Source organism: Symphalangus syndactylus, chromosome 19, assembly GCF_028878055.3.
Source record: "Symphalangus syndactylus isolate Jambi chromosome 19, NHGRI_mSymSyn1-v2.1_pri, whole genome shotgun sequence".
NCBI lineage: Eukaryota > Metazoa > Chordata > Mammalia > Primates > Hylobatidae > Symphalangus > Symphalangus syndactylus.
Genome location: NC_072434.2, coordinates 71,537,537 through 71,557,396, shown reverse-complemented (window position 1 = coordinate 71,557,396; position 19,860 = coordinate 71,537,537). Strand labels below are relative to the sequence as shown.

General features: G+C 41.7%; 1 protein-coding gene across 20 annotated transcripts in view; it reads left to right on the top strand.

Moving 5' to 3' along the window:
* Nucleotides 1-19,483, top strand: part of CDC42BPA (CDC42 binding protein kinase alpha) — a 313,445-nt gene extending 293,962 nt beyond the window's left edge. For 12 of the 20 annotated variants that reach the window (XM_055235029.2, XM_055235020.2, XM_055235019.2 and 9 more), the window contains 4 exons: nucleotides 152-337; nucleotides 6,052-6,169; nucleotides 16,401-16,558; nucleotides 16,982-18,640. In XM_055235029.2, the coding sequence (XP_055091004.1) occupies nucleotides 152-337; nucleotides 6,052-6,169; nucleotides 16,401-16,558; nucleotides 16,982-17,113 (594 nt within the window). In that variant the 3' untranslated portion in view covers nucleotides 17,114-18,640. Of the gene's footprint in view, nucleotides 1-151; nucleotides 338-6,051; nucleotides 6,170-16,400; nucleotides 16,559-16,981; nucleotides 18,641-19,087 lie in introns of those variants that run through there. The other 8 variants (XM_055235037.2, XM_055235031.2, XM_055235033.2 and 5 more) reach the window with 2 other exon arrangements.
* The last annotated feature ends 377 nt before the right edge of the window (nucleotides 19,484-19,860 follow it).

The window sequence follows — 19,860 nt, the reverse complement described above, 5'->3', positions numbered from 1 at the left end:
ATTTAACTTTCTAAGACCTAAAAGTATTTCATTAAGGATTCAGCTCTGATATAAGATACTATTCCATTTGTTCTATGTGCATGTTGTGTGAAATGTGAATCCATTTTCATCACCTTATTGCCTTTTTTCATCTTTCTTTTGTTTTTGATAGCCAGGTTTCCCTTATCCATCCCCTCATCATCACTCCGGTCTGATCTCCTCTCCGATCAACTTTGAACACATCTATCACATGACTGTTAATTCTGCTGAAAAATTTCTCTCTCCTGATTCCATAAACCCTGAATATTCCCCGTCTCTACGCTCTGTCCCTGGTACACCAAGCTTTATGACTCTGAGGGTATGAACAGCTGAGTCAGGTGTTAACTTTCACTAACCATGTATGGATTTCCTTTTGCCTGGCTTAATAAGTAACACCGCTGAGATGGTGCCATCTTGTGAACCTTTTCCTTTGGCCTATTTATCTTCTGCCAAACTTCTCCTCTTCCTCTTCCTCTATTTATCTTCCTCTTCTTTCCCATTTCTATTTTGTTTCTTCTTTTGAGGAAGAAGATGGAGGAATAGGGAAGATTTCAGTTTTCATTTCTGAAACACGGTATTAAAGATTTATCTATGTTTAATAAAAGATTTTCCCATCGTAAGAAATAGCTCTCTATTCTGTTAAAACAAACAGGAAAGGGCTCCCAGAATTTCTGAATTTTTTAGCTTCTTACCCTATAACCAGTTCAATTCAGTGAAATGTTTTATATTTAGTGAGGTTGAAGTCTGTGGTAGAACCCATCCACAGACCTATCTACAATAAACCCCTTTTTGAAAAGCTTAAAAATCTCCAAAGTGAAAAGTTAAAAAATTAATATTAATGAGTAACAAAAATTCCAAAAATAAGTTAGATTTTACTAATCTTTGAGTTACTGAAATGCATGTAATTCCAACCTGGATCCAAGGTAACAAAACTAAAGCAAAGAAAGAAGAAAATGTAAAAAGCATACTGTATTCTGAAGGATTGTGGCAGCTGCTGTTGGTCTCTTCCATTCAGCTTGTATCTTTGCTACCAGTGGCTTTGCAGTAGGTTGGAGAGCTGGTGGCCATTAAAGCTGAATATTCATATGTCCATCAAGTGGTGTATGCTTACAATAACTTCAAGGCAACATTTTCTGAAGTTAGTTTTGCAGATAATAAAATGTTTGAATTGTATCATGCAAACCACTTCCCATAATGTCCCCTAACTTACAACCATAGTAGATCAATTTTTGTATTTATATATGTAGAAGTTTTCCAATTAGAAAATTAGCTATAGGATGGAAAGTTTATTTTTTGTTGTTTGTATTATAAAATTATTCTAAATTATAATGTTGTAAATGTTATTGACATTTAAATTATTATATCACTTAAATATCTTATCTGACAAAATTAAATTAACCACGGTAAAATAAGCCTGAGTTTGCTTAGACTGCAGGGAGTGGATTCCAGAGGAATTTTGTATATGTTAATCAGGAACTTTTCACTGGGCATGATAGCTCATATATGTAATCCCAGCACTTTGGGAGGCTGAGGCAGGAGGATCACTTGAGCCTAGGAGTTTGAGACAAGCCTGGGCAACCATAGCGAGACCCCATTTCTACAAAAAATAAAAATAAAAAAATTAACTGGATGTGGTGGCACATGCCTGTGGTCCCAGCTACTTGGGAGGCTGAGGGGAGAAGATCACTTGCTCCTGGGAGGTGGAAGTTGCAGAGAGCCGTGATTGCACCACTGCAGTCCAGCTTAGGTGATAAAGACTCTGTCTCAAAATAATAATAATAACTTTTCATATAAAAGACCATGGAAATGTTGCTTTAGTTAGTCATCTGTAACTAGAAATACTGTACCATCAAATGAAAGTCTTACCCTAATCATACATACTTGTACCTTGAAAGGACCAGAGGCTTAGGTTTCTTGTCACTTTATAATGAAGTTTATTTAACTCTAGCTGACTGAATGATAAACTTTTTTTTAACAAAACTTTTTTTTGTCATTCCTTTATTACTTCAGCCTAAGTAATAAAGTTACTAAGTTGGTACTAAGTTTCAGATATATTTTGTAGCCTTTATTTTTGCTATTTATTCTAGGATAGGTTTGTTTTATAGGAAAGGACAACATCAATACATCTTAAGGTTTACAGAAAAACAATAAAAAAAGTATAGCCTGAAGCGGATATTCCCATCTCCTTTGAGCTTTTCTTTGCTGCATTGTTCACATGTTGCTTGCGTCTTAGAGGGTTGCTCTTGTATATATATCTGTTGAATTGCTAGCTTTGACTATTTCCATTTTAATTTTTTTATTTTCTTAGAGGAAAAAAAGGCATTTACTTTAAATAACGCACCAAGAATTACATGGACTTTGCAAATTTGGTAGATGAACCAAATTCATGTAGATGGCATGAAGATGGCAGCAGTTAAATTTGGGGCCAACTAGTTGCCAACTTTCAGTATGTGCGATTCTTCAAAATGTGTGCTTTGGAGCTTTTCAAGTGGTGTTAATGCATGTTTTCCTGAGTGCTGGCTTTGGCCCTTTTTTTAGTTGTTTTGCCATAACCTTTTCTCAGGCATTTCAGGTGCATGTAGGAAAGCTCAGTGCTGCAAACTTTCTCTGAGCTCTAACCTCTCCTTGGAGTGAGTTTCACAATTGCATGGCAACTGGGAACTCAGTTTCCAGTTCTAGACTTTTATTATAACTAAAAAACATTTTTTAGCCACATTAGTACATTTCTTTATTGCTTGTTTCTTTTAACCTCAAAAGCCTTAAGTATTTGTGCTGATTTCATTGTATTCTGCGTTAAATTATTTAATCTATACCATATTATAGCAAAGAAGATAGTCATCTTTTAAGTGTTTGCATAAAATACTACTTTGTATCTTTAAAACACACACAGGCCTGTAACTTCAAATCATTATTAACTAAACACTGTTTTACAGAAAGGATCGTATTTTGAAATTACATTGCCAACTGAATTAATCTCTACTCAAATTAGAAAATTGGGATGAATAATCTATTCATTTTCCATTTATTTATTCAGCAAATATCTTTCAGCACCTAACTATTTTAGGTGCTGGAGAGTTTAGTGTTGTTGTAATAGCAGTCAGTATAAGAAATTATAAGATGACTAAAGAACTGAGGCTAGGGAACCATATGCTTACTTATAACCAGGACAATCTGAACTGTCAGCCCAAAAGCTGAGGACCATGAGGTGGTGAGTGTGGAGGAGGGTGTGCCTATCAACAGTGTTCCCCTGGGTTTCTATGTTTAAAGGGCAAGTATGAGGACATTTAGTAAAATATGTAAAATGTAGTTTAAGCATTTAGGCCTTTTCTCTTGCTGAAACTTGTAAAACCATTTAGGTAAGATAGATTTCTATTAACATTAAATAGCATAAGTCATGAATAAACATAAGTTATACCACAAAGTTTATCAATGTATGGCAGGTATGTGGATAAATTTCTCTAATGTATTCTCTATGTTAAGCTACTAGAAGAAAGAGTAATATTTCCTAAGCCCAAAATGATGAGAAAAGGTTGTGTTTTTGAAACAGTAAAATTAGGCAGACAGTTGTAACATTTTTTAAAAATACACTAGTTAGCCTGGTGTTCTATTGCATTTGAAAACAGCATGATACAGTATCATCAACTCTTATGTTGGAATAAAAGATAGGCAGGAAACACATCAAATTGTTATTAGTATCTGGTGAATTCACAGGTGACTTTTTTGGTCTCATGATTTCATTATATATTCTACAGTTCATGAGTATTACCTTTATAATCAGAAAACAAACAATTTTAATGAACTAGTTAGCACTGAGAGAACACCAGGTTAATAAATATATCTTCCAGTCACATTTTGTTATGTCTTAGTGGCTATTACTATCTGTGTGATTTTCTGATGATGTAGAAAAGATAAAGGATTACCCTATAGTAATGGTAGCCTATAGCATTCTATGAAGAGAACATCTCTTTTCAAAGGAAAGTTGCATGTTATAGTTTAAGTTGGAATTAAACTATTTGGCTTTACTTAACAAATTGATCCTTTGGAAAAGTCACAAAACTTGAATTTTTTACTGCTTTTAATGTGTGATTTTTTTTCATTGCATTTCCATTATAGAGTTAAGGTATTGTTTAACACATGTAAAATTTGTGATACCCCCACCACCAAGCAGAATTGCTGGGGGGTTGTTGTTGTTGTTGTTGTTGTTGTTGTTGTTGAGACAGAGTCTTGCTCTGTCGCCCAGGCCGGAGTGCAGTGGCGCGATCTTGGCTCCTCTAGCAACCTCCACCTCCCAGGTTCAAGCAATTCTCCTGCCTCAGCCTCCTGAGTAGCTGGGACTACAGGCGTGTGCCACCACGCCCAGCTAATTTTTTGTATTTTTAGTAGAGACGGGGGTTTCACCATATTAGCCAGGCTGATCTCGAACTCCTGACCTCGTGATCTGCCCACCTCAGTCTCCCAAAGTGCTGGGATTATAGGCCTGAGCCACCGTGCCTGGCCAGAATTGCTGTTTTGATGTGACTAAAAAGAAGTTTGAAAGTGATATTGCAGATGGCTGTATGAGGTTGTTACTAGAACAGAGGAAAGAAAAGCACATAGTGGGACTGGGCTACATGCTTTCTTTTTGCTAGTGTAATTAGCTTCATCCTCAGACAAGCCCCAGGAGGCAGTTGTTATCCTCATAGTACAGCTGAGGGAACTGGGGCACAGAGTTTAGCGACCCCAAGCCCTGCCGTCAGTCAGCTGTGCAGCACAGATGTGAGTAGTGGGTCAAATGCCTCCATAGCCTGTGCTCACAGCCACCGTGCTGCCTTTATGGCACACCCTCACAAACAGCCAATGAAGGAGAGGCTGGCTGACAATAGGCTAGTAAGATTACCATCATTTTTGTAGCTATGAAAGAAAAATCAATAAGGAGTAGATAAATCTTCTAAGTAAATATATATAAATCTGTTTATAAATTATAAGAAATCAAATCCAGACCATTTGCATCAGAAGATGCTTACATGAGGCTGGGATCATGTCAACAAATGGAGAAAAGCCTTATGAGTGTTAAAAGAGATGTTAATAACACGGCATATGTAATTTGCCTTCTCCAGGATTTATAAAGAATATTAAAATATTTTTCCCTCCTCTGGACTTTTGTCAGCCCCAACATCTCATCCTCCTGGTCTGAAAAAGATTGGGGCCTTTGGGGAGGCAGCATGCTTTCTGTTCTCAACTGTAATCAGACAGCTCACCCTGCACACCACCTATGTGGCTATCCTTTAGGTGTGTGTGATTTGCAAAACATTCTGTGGCCTATTTTCCTACCTCACACGCTGAAATCATTCAATAATTAAATGGAAATATCAATAAGGAGTAGGTAAATCTTCCAAGTAAATGTATATAAACGTGTTTATAAACTCTTTGAAATCAAACCCAGACCATTTACGTCAGAAATTAGTTTTCAAACTAATATTCCCAAATTAACTAACTTCACCTAGGTTGTGAGTATTGCAGCATCTTATTTCTAATCCCAGTACTACTATTGGTGTGAGCAGTAAAGATGCCTGGTGACTGGGATGTGAACTTATAAATGGCACATTTGGTATCACGTCAATAAAACATTTTCTTGAGAAGAATATAATTTTAGTAGAATTTTCTCCAAATGGACTTATCAGCTGTTAAGCAAATAAAAATGTCATACATAGTAAAAGCTTTCAGTTATCGGCAAATGTCCATGTAATTCTATACTTCACTGTCACATCTAACCATATAACTTTTACTTACTGTTTTTACAACCAAAAAAATGCTGTTTACTGATAAGTATTTCAGTAAGTATAAGTACTTATTCCTGATTAGGATGAGATTTACTTCGTATTAGGGTTTTATTACTTTTGTGGGTGGGAAAGACTGTATAATCTGCCGTTCCTTACTCTGTCATTCTGGTCAAGATGATTTTATTTCTTGGTAATTATAGTGAAAAATAGACATCTCTGCAGGAAAATCAGTTTCTTTCTGGCTAAAGGATGTCTCTCTCGCTTTTGTTTATAGAACCCTCGGCCTCAGGAAAGTCGGACAGTATTCAGTGGCTCAGTCAGTATTCCATCTATCACCAAATCCCGCCCTGAGCCAGGCCGCTCCATGAGTGCTAGCAGTGGCTTGTCAGCAAGTAAGTGCCGGGGCTACAGGAAGGTGCCTCTGAGACAGGGTGACCCCCAGCTCCCTCCCCTCCTGTCCCGTGGGTGACATGTCCTTCACTTATGTGTGCCCGTTGCATTCTCCAGTGGCTGCAGTGTCTCAGACCCTGCTGAGTAATGCCTAATAGGCACAAATGCAGTTGTTAAGAAAATAGTCCCAGAGTCTTTCTAGAGTGTACAGGCCATCTGGGAGACAGACAAATATGATGACAAATTGTGATGATAAATGCTGTGAAGGAAGTAAACAGCAGACATTAATAGAGAATAACAAGGGGTAGCTGTTAGGGATGAATCCCTACTTGGCAGAATAATTAGGAAAATCACTTCCTAGAGGTGGAGTCATGTTTGAGTAATGTTTGGTTAACTGAAAGAAGGCTCGTATGGCTATGTGGTAGTGGTGAGGAAGTAACAAAAATTAGAACAGAGTAGCAGGTAAGGATCAGACCAGCAGGGACTTGAAGACCAAGGTAAGACAATTTTTACTTTATTCAAAAGGAAAAGGAAGACTTTTAAATAGGGAAGAATTTTCTTTCAATTTACATTCTTAAAACAATCCTGCGGGCTGCCAAGTGGAGAATGGACCAGAGACAGGAAGAGTGGAAGCCAGCATCCAGATAGGAGACTCGTAAAGTGGTCCCAATGGAAACCAGTGAGGGCTTGGGATGCAGCAGGGGCAGAAGGAGAGAAGATGGTAGATTCTCCAGATATATTTTCAGAGTTAAAAGCAGTAAGACTTGATGATGAATTAGTCGTGGAAAAGTAAGAGAGAGAGTTAAAGATGACTCCCAGACTTCCTGCTAGGGCCTTAGTATGATACCATTTACTCCCATTTACCACCGTTTGAGAAGGGGCTGAGGCAGGACATTCCAGGCATGTCCAAAGGTCCCAAGGTAGCAAAAAAAAACAAAAAAAATGCATATGTTTGATTCACTAAAGAAGGCCAGGAATGGATTTAAGAATATACCCTTTACTACAATAAAGATAACATTCATGCAGTACACATGTTTGAGGTTCCATTAGATACCTCTTCTGCTGAGGTGCTGGGGGTAAAAATACATATATGACCTAGTACCTGCTTTCAGGTGTCTCACAGTCTTTATTAGTGTCTCTCTCTCTCCTTTTTTTTTTTTTTTTTTTAACTGAGAACTGCAGCATCTCTTTTTTACACTTTAAAACTAGAATCTTGAGCTAAGGGACCATAGAGAGAAAAAACTGTGCCCCATGGTGCACTTAGGTTCAGCTACTGTCGCGGAGCAACTTTTTGGTGGGGGAGGAAAGGTGTGTAAAAAGATATTGTCTGCCTGAATAAAATTATACAAAGATGCTAAAGGCTACTTACCTCAAAATGAGAGAAATGTACAGATGGGACATCTGGCTGATTTAAAAAAATAAATTTTACTCCCATCAAATTCACTGCGATCTTAGATATTTCCTGGATTATAAGCAGTGAGATTATAGATTGTCAAGTGATCATTGTAGCTTCTCACTTGGGGAAGACTGTTTTTGGCTGAAGGTTGCTTTTCTGTAACTTTCTCAAGTGTGTGCTTTCCCGGGAGCATGGCACTTGCTCGGAGATCAGAGAGAGTGTTGATCGAGTGTGCCAACATAAGTGCAGTCCCCAAGTGTACCAGGTGCAACTTCAGTGAAACCTTTTTTCACCTCCATGCAAATGAACTTTAAGAGAAAGTAACTGCACTAAATCCAATTTCACATTTAAAAGTCATTGAGTCAGAAAACTTACTTGTTCCCTTCTGTTCTCAAAAGTTAGATATTTGAATTCAAGTCTTCTGATGCAGATTGAGTTTCCTCCATTCATTTGCTCTTCATTCAGCAAATACTGATTTTGGCACCCAATTTGTGCCCAGGTATTTTTATTTTAGATTCTGGCAACATAAAGATGAATGATGCTGTATTGGTTATCTCTTGCTGCATAAGAAATTATCCCACAAATTAGGAGCTTTAAAATAGCAAACATTTATTATCTCACAGTGCCTCAGGGTCAGGAATCTGGGAACATCATAGACTGGATGGCTCTGGTTCAGGGTTTCTCATGAGATTGCAGTTGAGCTGTCTGCTGGGCCACAGTCACCTCAAGACTCAGCTATGACTAGAGAATCTGTTTCCTGGCTCAACCATGTTGTTGTGGACACGTCTGAGTTCCTCACCGACTGTTGGTTGGAGGCTTCCCGTTTTTGCCAATGTGGGCCTCTCCATACCCAGTGCCTGAGTGTCCTTATGGCCTGGCTGCAGGCTTCCTCCAGGGCAAGTGATCAGAGAGACAGAAGCAGCAGTCTTCTACCTAACCTCAGGAGTGCCGTATCATCACTTCTGCAGTATGCTGTTGATCACACAGACCAGCCCTGGTACTGTGTGGGAAGGGACTACATATGAGTGAATACTAGAAGGGACGATCATCTTGGAGGCTGGCTACAGACATAGAGCATGCTTTCAAGGAGTGTTCAATTGACAAGAAGATGTTGAAATGTACAGTTCGCAACTTTCTCGCCATTATCTCCTAATGCCATCCGTACCCAGTATGTAGCCCTGACCACAATGAAAAAATCTTGCCAAGTGGGAAAATGACAACCACTTTTATTAATTATCTTTTTATTAGCGATAGCTAGGTTTGATGATTGATGTAAGCTGTTACTAACTATAAGTTATCTAGAAGTCAGTTACAAAGGTTTTACAACTTTAAGAATTAAGTAATGGTCCATAATTCCTTACCTGAAACCCTTGAGGCCAGAATGTTTTTATGTTTTAGAAAGGGATCTACCATATATTATGTTATATTCCTAGTAAGATCTGTGACAAACAAACACATTAAGTTCCCACAAACACATTAATATTTACACAGCAAAAGTTATGACTGTTTACACTGTAAATATAGGAAAATAAAGCCTAAAGTCGGCCTCCAGGATTTTTTTGGGTTTTGTTATTGTTTTGTTTTGGTTTTGCGTTTCTGTTTTTTTGTTTTTTGTTTTTGTTTTTTTTTTGAGACAGAGTCTCACTCTGTTGGCCAAGCTGGAGTGCAGTGGCATGATCTTGGCTCACTGAAACCTCCGCCTCCCAGGTTCAAGCAATTCTCCTGCCTCAGCCTCCCGAGTAGCTGGGACTACAGGTGGGTGCCACCACACCCAGCCAATTTCTGTATTTTTAGTACAGATGGGGTTTCACCATGTTGGCCAAGTTGCTCTTGAACTTCCGGCCTCAGGTAATCTGCCTGCCTCGGCCTCCCAAAGTGCTGAGATTACAGGCGTGACCCACCACGCCCAGCCCAGTTCACTAATTAGGTTTTGTCATCACATGAATTTGCATCAAGCTTGTGAAAAAACTTTTGGTTTTCAGGACTTTTGGATTTGTGGAATTGCAAATAAAGATAGGCCCTAAACTGCAAAGATTTAAAGAGCCGAGACAGCCCATCTCCTTAGAAGTGCTGAAGTGAGGTTCCCATATCACTGTTGATGGCATGCAAATGACAGACTGGAGCTGGCCTGGCATTCTTGTCAAGGCCCTTAGCGCGTTCATTGAGTTTGGCCTTTTTTATGTCCCTGGTTACCAGCTGCTTGTCCAGTAAAGATACAAGAGGAAAGACCCTCTGGTGTTTAGAGTGCCTCCTGCTGGCTTCAAGACTAGCCCAGCTCATATAAAATGTTTCCAGAAGGACAGCCAGCCAAGAGAGGAACAGGCCAACTATGTTCAGTCTCTACAGCAAGAAGCACAGGATCTTCCACAGCCAGACTCACGATTTCATGATGCAAAGTCAGATTGAAACAACGGTGCTCACCATGCTTCCTTCCCTCCTTCCTAGTTCACCTGAGGAATGAGACCCGCTCCAGTCAGCAGTAGGGGCTCACTGGGAGCCTCCCAGACTCTCCTGGAAGTCATGCAGAGGTTGGACATGGCTCATCCCCAAGAGATTTAGGGCCCAGCCCCCAGAGTCACCACTTAAAACTCTCTGGAAGGGGCTGTACCCTGAGTACAGTACGTGGTCTCAGGCCAGAGGGTCCCCAGGCCCCTTTTGCTGTTCAATCAAAACAGCCCTGCCTTTATTTTTTTTTTTTAAAGTTGTAGTGTTTGAGTGTAACCTTTCTTTGAAAAGAAAAATTCCTGAAGTTTAAAAGTGAAAAAAACATAGTGGAAATCACCGGGGTGGGATTCAGTTCAGTTATCTGCTCTATAAATGATCGCTAGGAAGGAGGGAGGCAGTGAAAAGACCAGAAGCGCACTGTGGGCCCACACACACCTTCTGTCTTGCATGTTACTCTCCATGCATTGAGTGGTGAGTTGTTCCCACAAAGTCCTGTAAGGTAGAATTTATTTTTTTACTTAAAGGTGAAGAAAATGGAAACTCAGAAAGGTAAAATAACTTGCTTAAGGTTACACCATTAGTAAGCAGAGCAGTGGAAGTCTCTGGCAGTTTGGCTTTCTGTGCAGAATAACAAAATGTTAAAGTAACTTTTTCATTTTTTGAACTGAGCACTAAACTAGGCAAGGAATTGGAAGAAAACTCAAAAAATATTTTATGGCGTTCAATTAGCTTGTAATCTAAGGAGACACATGTTCTACATCAAAAAAGTGAAGAGTATATTTCCCAAGAAATATGTCAACAAATGAAGACCAGTGTATGTGGAGAAACCCAGTGGTGGGGATGGAGTGTTAGGGGAAACGTGTCTCCTGGGGAGTGAGGTTGTCAGTGATTCTCAGCCCGAGGGGCCTTCTGGAATCATCAGGAGAGATTATTATTATTATTATTATTATTATTATACTTTAAGTTCTGGGATACATGTGTAGAACATGCAGGTTTGTTACATAGGTATACATGTGCCATGGTGGTTTGCTGCACCCATCAACCCGTCATCTACATTAGGTATTTCTCCTAATGCTATCCCTCCCCTAACCCCCCACCCCCTGACAGGCCCCGGTGTGTGATGTTCCCCTCCCTGTGTCTGGGTGTTCTCATTGTTCAACTCCCACTTGTGAATGAGAACATGCAGTGTTTGGTTTTCTGTTCCTGTGTTGGTTTGCTGAGAATGATTGTTTCCAGCTTCATCCATGTCCCCGTAAAGGACATGAACTCATCCTTTTTTATGGTTGCATAGTATTCCATGGTGTATATGTGCCACATTTTCTTTGTCCAGTCTATCATTGGTGGGTATTTGGGTTGGTTCCAAATCTTTGCTATTGTGAATAGTGCTGCAGTAAACATACATGTGCATGTGTCTTTATAGTAGAATGATTTATAATCCTTTGTTGGGATTGCTGGGTCAAATGATATTTCTGGTTCTAGATCCTTGAGGAATCGCCACACTGTCTTCCACAATGGTTGAACTAACTTACACTCCCACCAACAGTGTAAAAGCGTTCCTAGGCCCAGGTGTGGTGGCTCAGGCCTGTAATCGCAGCACTTTGGGAGGCTGAGGTGGGTGGATCACAAGGTCAGGAGATTGAGATCATCCTTGCTAAGATGGTGAAAACCTGTCTCTACTAAAAGTACAAAAAATTAGCCAGGTGTGGTGGCAGGCGCCTGTAGTCTCAGCTACTCGGGAGGCTGCGGCAGGAGAATGGCGTGAACCTGGGAGGCAGAGCTTGCAGTGAGCTGAGATCGCGCCACTGCACTCCAGCCTGGGCAACAGAGCAAGGCTCTGTCTCAAAAAAAAAAAAAGTGTTCCTATTTCTCCACATCCTCTCCAGCATCTGTTGTTTCCTGGTTTTTTAATGATCACCATTCTAACTAGCGTGAGATGCTATCTCATTGGGGTTTTGATTTGCATTTCTCTAATAACCAGTGATGATGAGCTTTTTTTCATATGTTTCTTGGCCACATAAATGTCTTCTTTTTAGAAGTGTCTGTTCATATTCTTCACCCACTGGGGTTGGGTTTTTTTCTTGTAAATTTGTTTAAGTTCCTTGTAGATTCTGGGTATTAGCCCTTTGTCAGACGGAGAGATGGCAAAACTTTTCTCCCATTCTGTAGGTTGCCTGTTCACTCTGATGATAGTTTCTTTTGCTGTGCAGAAGCTCTTTAGTTTAATTAGATCCCATTTGCCAATTTTGGCTTTTGTTGCCATTGCTTTTGGTGTTTTAGTCATGAAGTCTTTGCCCATGCCTGTGTCCTCAATGGTATTGCCTAGGTTTTCTTCTAGGATTTTTATGGTTTTAGATCTTATGTTTAAATCTTTAATCCATCTTGAGTTAATTTTTGTATAAGGTGTAAGGAAGGGGTCCAATTTCCGTTTTCTGCATATGGCTAGCCAGTTTTCCTGACACCATTTATTAAATAGGGAATCCTGCCGGGCGCGGTGGCTCACGCCTGTAATCCCAGCACTTTGGGAGGCTGAGGCGGGCGGATCACAAGGTCAGGAGATCGAGACCATCCTGGCTAACACGGTGAAACCCCGTCTCTACTAAAAATACAAAAAATTAGCCGGGCGAGGTGACAGGCACCTGTAGTCCCAGCTACAAGGGAGGCTGAGGCAGGAGAATGGCGTGAACCCCGGGGGGCGGAGCCTGCAGTGAGCCGAGATCGCGCCACTGCACTCCAGCCTGGGTGAAAGAGCGAGACTCCGTCTCAAAAAAAAAATAAATAAATAAATAAATAAATAAATAAATAAATAGGGAATCCTTTCCCCATTGCTTGTTTTTGTCAGGTTTGTCAAAGATCAGATGGTTGTAGATGTGTGGCATTACTTCTGAGGCCTCTGTTGTGTTCCATTGGTCTATATATCTGTTTTGGTACCAGTACCATGTTGTTTTGTTTACCGTAGCCTTGTAGTATAGTTTGAAGTCAGGTAGTATCATGCCTCCAGCTTTGTTCTTTTCGCTTAGGATTGTCTTGGCTATACAGGCTATTTTTTGGTTCCATATGAAATTTAAAGTAGTTTTTTCTAATTCCGTGAAGAAAGTCATTGGTAGCTTGATGGGGATAGCATTGAATCTGTAAATTACTTTGGGCATTATGGCCATTTTCATGATACTGATTCTTCCTATCCATGAGCATGGAATGTTTTTCCATTTGTTTATGTCCTCTCTTATTTCCTTGAGCAGTGGTTTGTAGTTCTCCTTGAAGAGGTCCTTCACATCCCTTGTAAGTTGGATTCCTAGGTATTTTATTCTGTTTGTAGCAATTGTAATGGGAGTTCACTCATGATTTGGCTCTCTGTTGTCTATTATTCATATGTAGGAATGCTTGTGTTTTTTGCACACTGATTCAAGCGGACCTAATACACACCTACAGAACTCTCCACCCCAGATCCACAGAATATACATTCTTCTCAGCACCACATCACACTTATTCTAAAATTGACCACATAATTGGAAGTAAAATGCAAATTTCCTCACCAAATGCAAAGGAATGGAAATTATAAGTGTCTCAGACCACAGTGCAATCAAATTAGAGCTCAGGATTAAGAAATCAGTCAAAACCACACAACTACATGGAAACCAAACAACCTGCTCCTGAATGACTACTGGGTAAACAATGAAATGAAGGCAGAAATAAATAAATTCTTTAAAACCAATGAGAACAAAGACACAACATACCAGAATCTCTGAGACACAGCTAAAGCAGTGTTTAGAGGGAAATTTATAGCACTAAATGCCCACAAGAGAAAGCGGGAAAGATCTAAATTCGACACCCTAACATCGCAATTAAAAGAACTAGAGAAGCAAGAGCAAACACATTCAAAAGCTAGCAGAAGACAAGAAATAACTAAGATCAGAGCAGAACTGAAGGAGATAGAGACATGAAAAACCCTTCAAAAAATCAGTGATTCCAGGAGCTGGTTTTTTGAAAAGATTAACAAAATAGGCCGCTAGCCAGACTAATAAGAAAAGAGAGGAGAATCAAATAGACACAATAAAAAAATGATAAAGGAGAGATCACCACTGATCCCACAGAAATAGAAACTACCATCAGAGAATACTGTAAACACCTCTACAGAAATAAAATAGAAAACCTAGAAGAAATGGATAAATTCCTGGACACATACACCTTCCCACGTCTAAACCAGGAAGAAGTCGAATCCCTGAATATACTAATAACAAGTTCTGAAATTGAGGCAGTAATTAATAGCCTACCAGCCAAAAAAAGCCAGGACCAGGCAGATTCACAGCCAAATTCTACCAGAGATACAAAGAGGAGCTGGTACCATTCCTTCGGAAGCTATTCCAAACAACAGAAAAAGAGGGAATCCTCCCTAACTCATTTTATGAGGCCAGCATCATCCTGATACCAAAGCCTGGCAGAGACGCAACAAAAAAAGAAAATTTCAGGCCAATATCCTTGATGAACATTGATGCGAAAATCCTCAATAAAATACTAGCAAACTGATTCCAGCAGCACATCAAAAAGCTTATCCACCACGATCAAGTCAGCTTATCCCTGAGATGCAAGGCTGGTTCCACATACGCAAATCAATAAACGTAATCCATCACATAAAGAGAACCAGTGACAAAAACCACACGATTATCTCAATAGATGCAGAAAAGGCCTTCGATAAAATTCAACACCCTTTATACTAAAAACTCAATAAACTAGGTATTGATGGAACGTATGTCAAAATAATAGCTATTTATGACAAACCCACAGCCAATATCATACCGAATGGGCAAAAGCTAGAAGCATTCCCTTTGAAAACTGCAACCAGACAAGGATGCCCTCTCTCACCACTCCTATTCAACATAGTATTGGAAGTTCTGGCCAGGGCAATCAGACAAGAGAAAGAAATAAAGGTATTCAGATAGGAAGAGAGGAAGTCAAATTGTCTCTGTCTACAGGTGACATGATTGTATATTTAGAAAACCCCTTCATCTCAGTCCAAAATCTCCTTAAGCTGACAAGCAACTTCAGCAAAGTCTCAGGTTACAAAATCCATGTGCAAAAATCACAGGAGAGCTTTTAAAGTTAAATCAGAAACTCTGCTGTAATTGTTCTGGGATAGGGCTGGGCATTGGTGTTTGTAAAGCTCCGTCATACGCTAAACAGTATACCACCAGTGTTGCTGATCTGCAGTCAGTCAGTCACAGTGTCGAGGAAATGCCAGCGAGCCCATGACTGCAGCCTAGGGGTTTCGCAAAGAAGCTGAGGAAGGGAGGTGGAAAGGGGATTACCAAGGACAGAGTCTGCCCAGGCAGGCTCTTGTTCAGTTTATTTATGAACACTTGTGTATTTTGGTGGTCATTAGATAAATGTGCTGCTTTAAACTATCATTTTTTGACATGTTTCACTGAATTCTTAATGTAAAAAACAATTGAGACATGTTAAACCAGCAAAAAGTTGAAACAAGCACAACCTGTACCTTAGAGTTGTACTAAAACCTCAGCACAGTCTTTTGGACCAATAATCCTAATACTGCAACTCAGCACAATTAAGGCATGTTTAAGCAAAAACCTTGTAATAGTAGGGAATGCCAAGAGCTTTAAATAGGTACTGACAATAGCCCCGAGATTCCCCAGGGTGTTTTGAGTCTTCCTTTTTCTTCCTGTGAATGCTGCTGGTCCACTGTTACCTACCCCAACTCTGAGAACACAATAGAATGGCTTTGAAGAAAACCTCTATTTTATATCTCAGGCTCTTTGCCCTGTGAGGTAAAAGTACTTTTATGTTTTCTTTGTGATTTTATGAAAATTTTCTAGAAGATAAGCGATATGTCTTCATTGAGTGGCATGGCCTCTCTCTGGGGATGGTACAACCCAGCTTCCTCATTTAGCGCTTCTGTTTTGAGCCTGCCGTGTGCCATGTCCTGTGCTAGGCCCTGGAGAGGCAAAGACACCTCATCCATTAGGAGAATGGCAGGCACATGTTGATAACATGACTTCCTAAATGCCATGAAAGAGATGTGTGAAAGATGGCTGGGAGCCGTCAGTGGCTGCGAAAGACTTGCAAGGCAGTACCGGGCTGGTGGAGACTTAAGGGATTCCAGGGAATTGTTAGCAAGCAGGGCATTTGGGCAGATGGCACAGCCTAGAGAGTGCTGCTCGCCCACCAGGAGTCCCCGTGGCTGGGGTGGACAGGAACAGCGAGTGAGATTGCTGGATTCGGGGTTGAGCTCAGGACAAAGGTACTACAGTTGGACTTACTGTGCTTCAGGAGAGGAGGGGTCTGGGGCCTGCAAAGGATGGCCTGTCAGCTCAACAGTCTATGCTTTCTAGAGTATTGTCCCCTCTGCATATGTAAAATTTTGCCTGCATGATGTACTGTAGGGTCATCCGCACAGAATGGCAGCGCATTGAAGAGGGAATTCTCTGGAGGAAGCTACAGTGCCAAGCGGCAGCCCATGCCCTCCCCATCAGAGGGCTCTTTGTCCTCCGGAGGCATGGACCAAGGAAGTGATGCCCCAGCGAGGGACTTTGATGGAGAGGTGAGTAGGCAGGGTTCCGGAGGCGTCATGTATCAGAAAGACTAGGGCATCTTCCCAGGCAATCCTACCACCTTGGGATTGGCCTCAGCTACAGCAGGGGTCGGGGTCAGGGGCCAGCGTTCACTCTTGGCCAGGGGGCAGCTAGGCCAGTCACTCGGGTTGCAAACTGCAGTTTTCCCAGAGGCATTCAGACTTCTGGCTTTTGTATGAAAATACCATCATCTGTAAAGGCCTACAGAAAGGACGGAGCATGTATGTTCCATGCCTCTTCCTCAGCTCATAGAAGGGGCTTTATATTGACAACGAGGAGGCCCTGTGGGGTTATTTGGTCAGGGTGACTGCAGTGGGCGGTGGTAATCTGAGTCCCTTCTGCCTCCCTTTCTCCCCCTGCTTCTCATTAATGTTTTACTTTGGGCCTTACAGGACTCTGACTCTCCGAGGCATTCCACAGCTTCCAACAGTTCCAACCTAAGCAGCCCCCCAAGCCCAGTTTCACCCCGAAAGACCAAGAGCCTCTCCCTGGAGAGCACTGACCGCGGGAGCTGGGACCCGTGAGCTGCCTCAGCACTGGGACCTCTCGCTCTCCACTCCCTGCCACTTGCCTCCTCTCACTTTCATCTCTTCCCTCCACCTCGGCCTGAAAGCCACCAGGGGCTGGCAGCAGTAGCAGGACAAGGATTCAGGAGTTCTGACGACACGACTCTCAGATCCACGCCCCCAGCCTAACAGCAACAACAAAGACAGACTTTCCGTAGCAGCTTAGATTAATGTTGATTTCATTCCATGCACTTAGAGTTGCTTTCAGTAACATTTTACCCCTACTCCCAAAGGTAGCTTAAATAGACAGATTACACAAATGTAAGTGATAAGAATAAGATTAGACAGATTTTGCTTTCACAGTAGAGTCTCATTATAGTCCTAAAATAGCTCATGGGATTCTCCGCATCCAGAAGGGAGAATCCGTCCCTGGAGTGGCTCACTAAGCTCTTAATCAGCAACCACAGTGAGTATCAACCTGATTGTTGCCAGGAAATCCTTATGAATTAAAACAACGCATATTTTACTACAGTACAGAGTTTAAATGAATACATAAATGTAGAAGTACTGAGTGTATATATTTAAAAGGAGCCTCTTGTATTCAACAAAAGATGGATGCATATATAAGAGAGATGATTTAATTTAAATATGTTGTTTCTCGTCTGTTTCCCAGCTAAGTAATGTAAAGGGTAGAAAGGCCTCAAGCTCACATTTTTAGAGGGAGAGCGAGAGAAATCAGAGTTCCCTTTATTGCCCTGTCCTCAAACTGGTTATAGGCTCTTGTCACCTGGGGAGCTTTAGAAAACATTTGCAGACCCTGGTTTTGCTGGTTTGGGGTGTGCCCTGGGCACCAAGCTTTAACATTTGAAGCCACTTCAGCAGCAGCAGCAAAAGGCAAACTCATCTCTACCCAAGATGTTTCGTTTCCTAGTGGTGGAATTTGAACACTTCTCACTTTTTATTGTATTTTATCTTCCGCAGATAAATGTAGAAATACACGATTCTGTCACCTCTGATCCCTTCCGGCTGAAAGGGTACAAGGAGTGTTGTAGCTTCTGAAGGTGCAGAAAATGATTTCTAAAAATGCTTTTATTCCTGGGCTAATCCTGTCCCTCCCTAAGTCACAGTGAGGTGTCTGTCCCAGGGCTGGAGACACTTCCCAAGGAGGAGTCTGTTTTGTTGACAGTGGGCGTGAGCTTCTTCAGATAAGCCTGGGGAAGGAAGAAAAAAAGGCTTTCATTACCAAATAATGTAAAACCTCAAAAGCAGGGGCTTGAACAGCCTTAACCAAATATTATTCCCCATAGCCAGTGGAAAATGGATGTGACAACCCCAGTGCGCAGGCCAGAGTGAGCCCAGCACAGCGCTCGGACTGGCTTCCTCTCTCAGGTGCTGGATTGTGGGGTTAGTGGCATTTCCAGCTGGATTCCTCCTGTTGTAGTTGCCATAAGGAAATGAGATGCAGAATCAGACGGATCTATTTCTACAGAATCAAAGCACATGAGTAGAGAAAGAGATAAAAATAAAAGTATCTCATGAAGGAAAGAGATTTTGCCTCTCTTTTACTTTTCACCTAAGTTTCTCTGAGAAATAGAGACAGGATTCTCTCTTTAAAATTCAGTGAAAATGAAGAAAGTTTTCCTGCAGTTGCTAACCTGAGTTGCAGTGTTTAAGGCCATCATTTCACTGCTGCTGTCTGTGACTCCACCTCTGTGTCACTGGCAGCAGCCCGTGCTGGCCTGCGGCATGTGCAGGGAGCTGAGGCTGTTTCCAGATGATGCTGCTGTGTGGAGAAGGTTCTGAGATGCAGTGAGGGAAGAAAGGATCCTGCTGGGGATTCCATTGTAAGCGCCTATAATCGGGAATTTTCATATAACAGCTTTGATATTTAAACATTCTGAGTTTGGTGCCGGCTCAGATTTGATTATATTTTATCTTGGATGGGTGTAATTCACAGCACAGTTCTAATCTCCCAAATCTTTCTGCTTTTAGAATGAAGTATAAAAACACTTTTGTCACCTGAATACCAAGGGTCGGCCCTTTAGTTGGATCATTGTCATATGACTTGGTAGATCCTTGTCCTCAGCACTCCACATGAGAGAAGGGAGTCAGCCAGCCGGCCCCTGCCTGGTGCTTGTGACCAGCTCGCACCCCTTCTGTCCGCCCTCCCCTCCTCTCCTCACTCTCCCCACCCTCCCCTCCTCTCCTCACTCTCCCCACCCTCCCCTCCTCTCCTCCTCACTCTCCCCACCCTCCCCTCCTCTCCTCCTCACTCTCCCCTCCTCTCCTCCTCACTCTCCCCACCCTCCCCTCCTCTCCTCCTCACTCTCCCCACCCTCCCCTCCTCTCCTCCTCACTCTCCCCACCCTCCCCTCCTCTCCTCCTCACTCTCCCCACCCTCCCCACCCTCCCCTCCTCACTCTCCCCACTCTCCCCACCCTCCCCATCCTCCTCTTCCCTTTCCCCTTGCCTCTCCTCTCTCCCTTCTCTTCTCAGGCAAGGAGGAGGCCATCCCAAGCCGAGATTAACAGGACTTGACGAGATTAACAGGACTTGACGTAAGCCATTAGTTTGTAGCTTTGACAAGTAATTGTGAATTTTTGTTGCCTATAGGTGCTTATTTTCCAAAGGATGCTTTTAGGATCAAAATATAACCCTGCCTAAAGTCTAGGCTCCACTGCAATGGGTCATACTCTTCAGCCTCCCAACAGGGCAGATGAGAGAGAGCTACTGAGGCTTGTCTTGGTTGCCAGGCTAACTGGGCG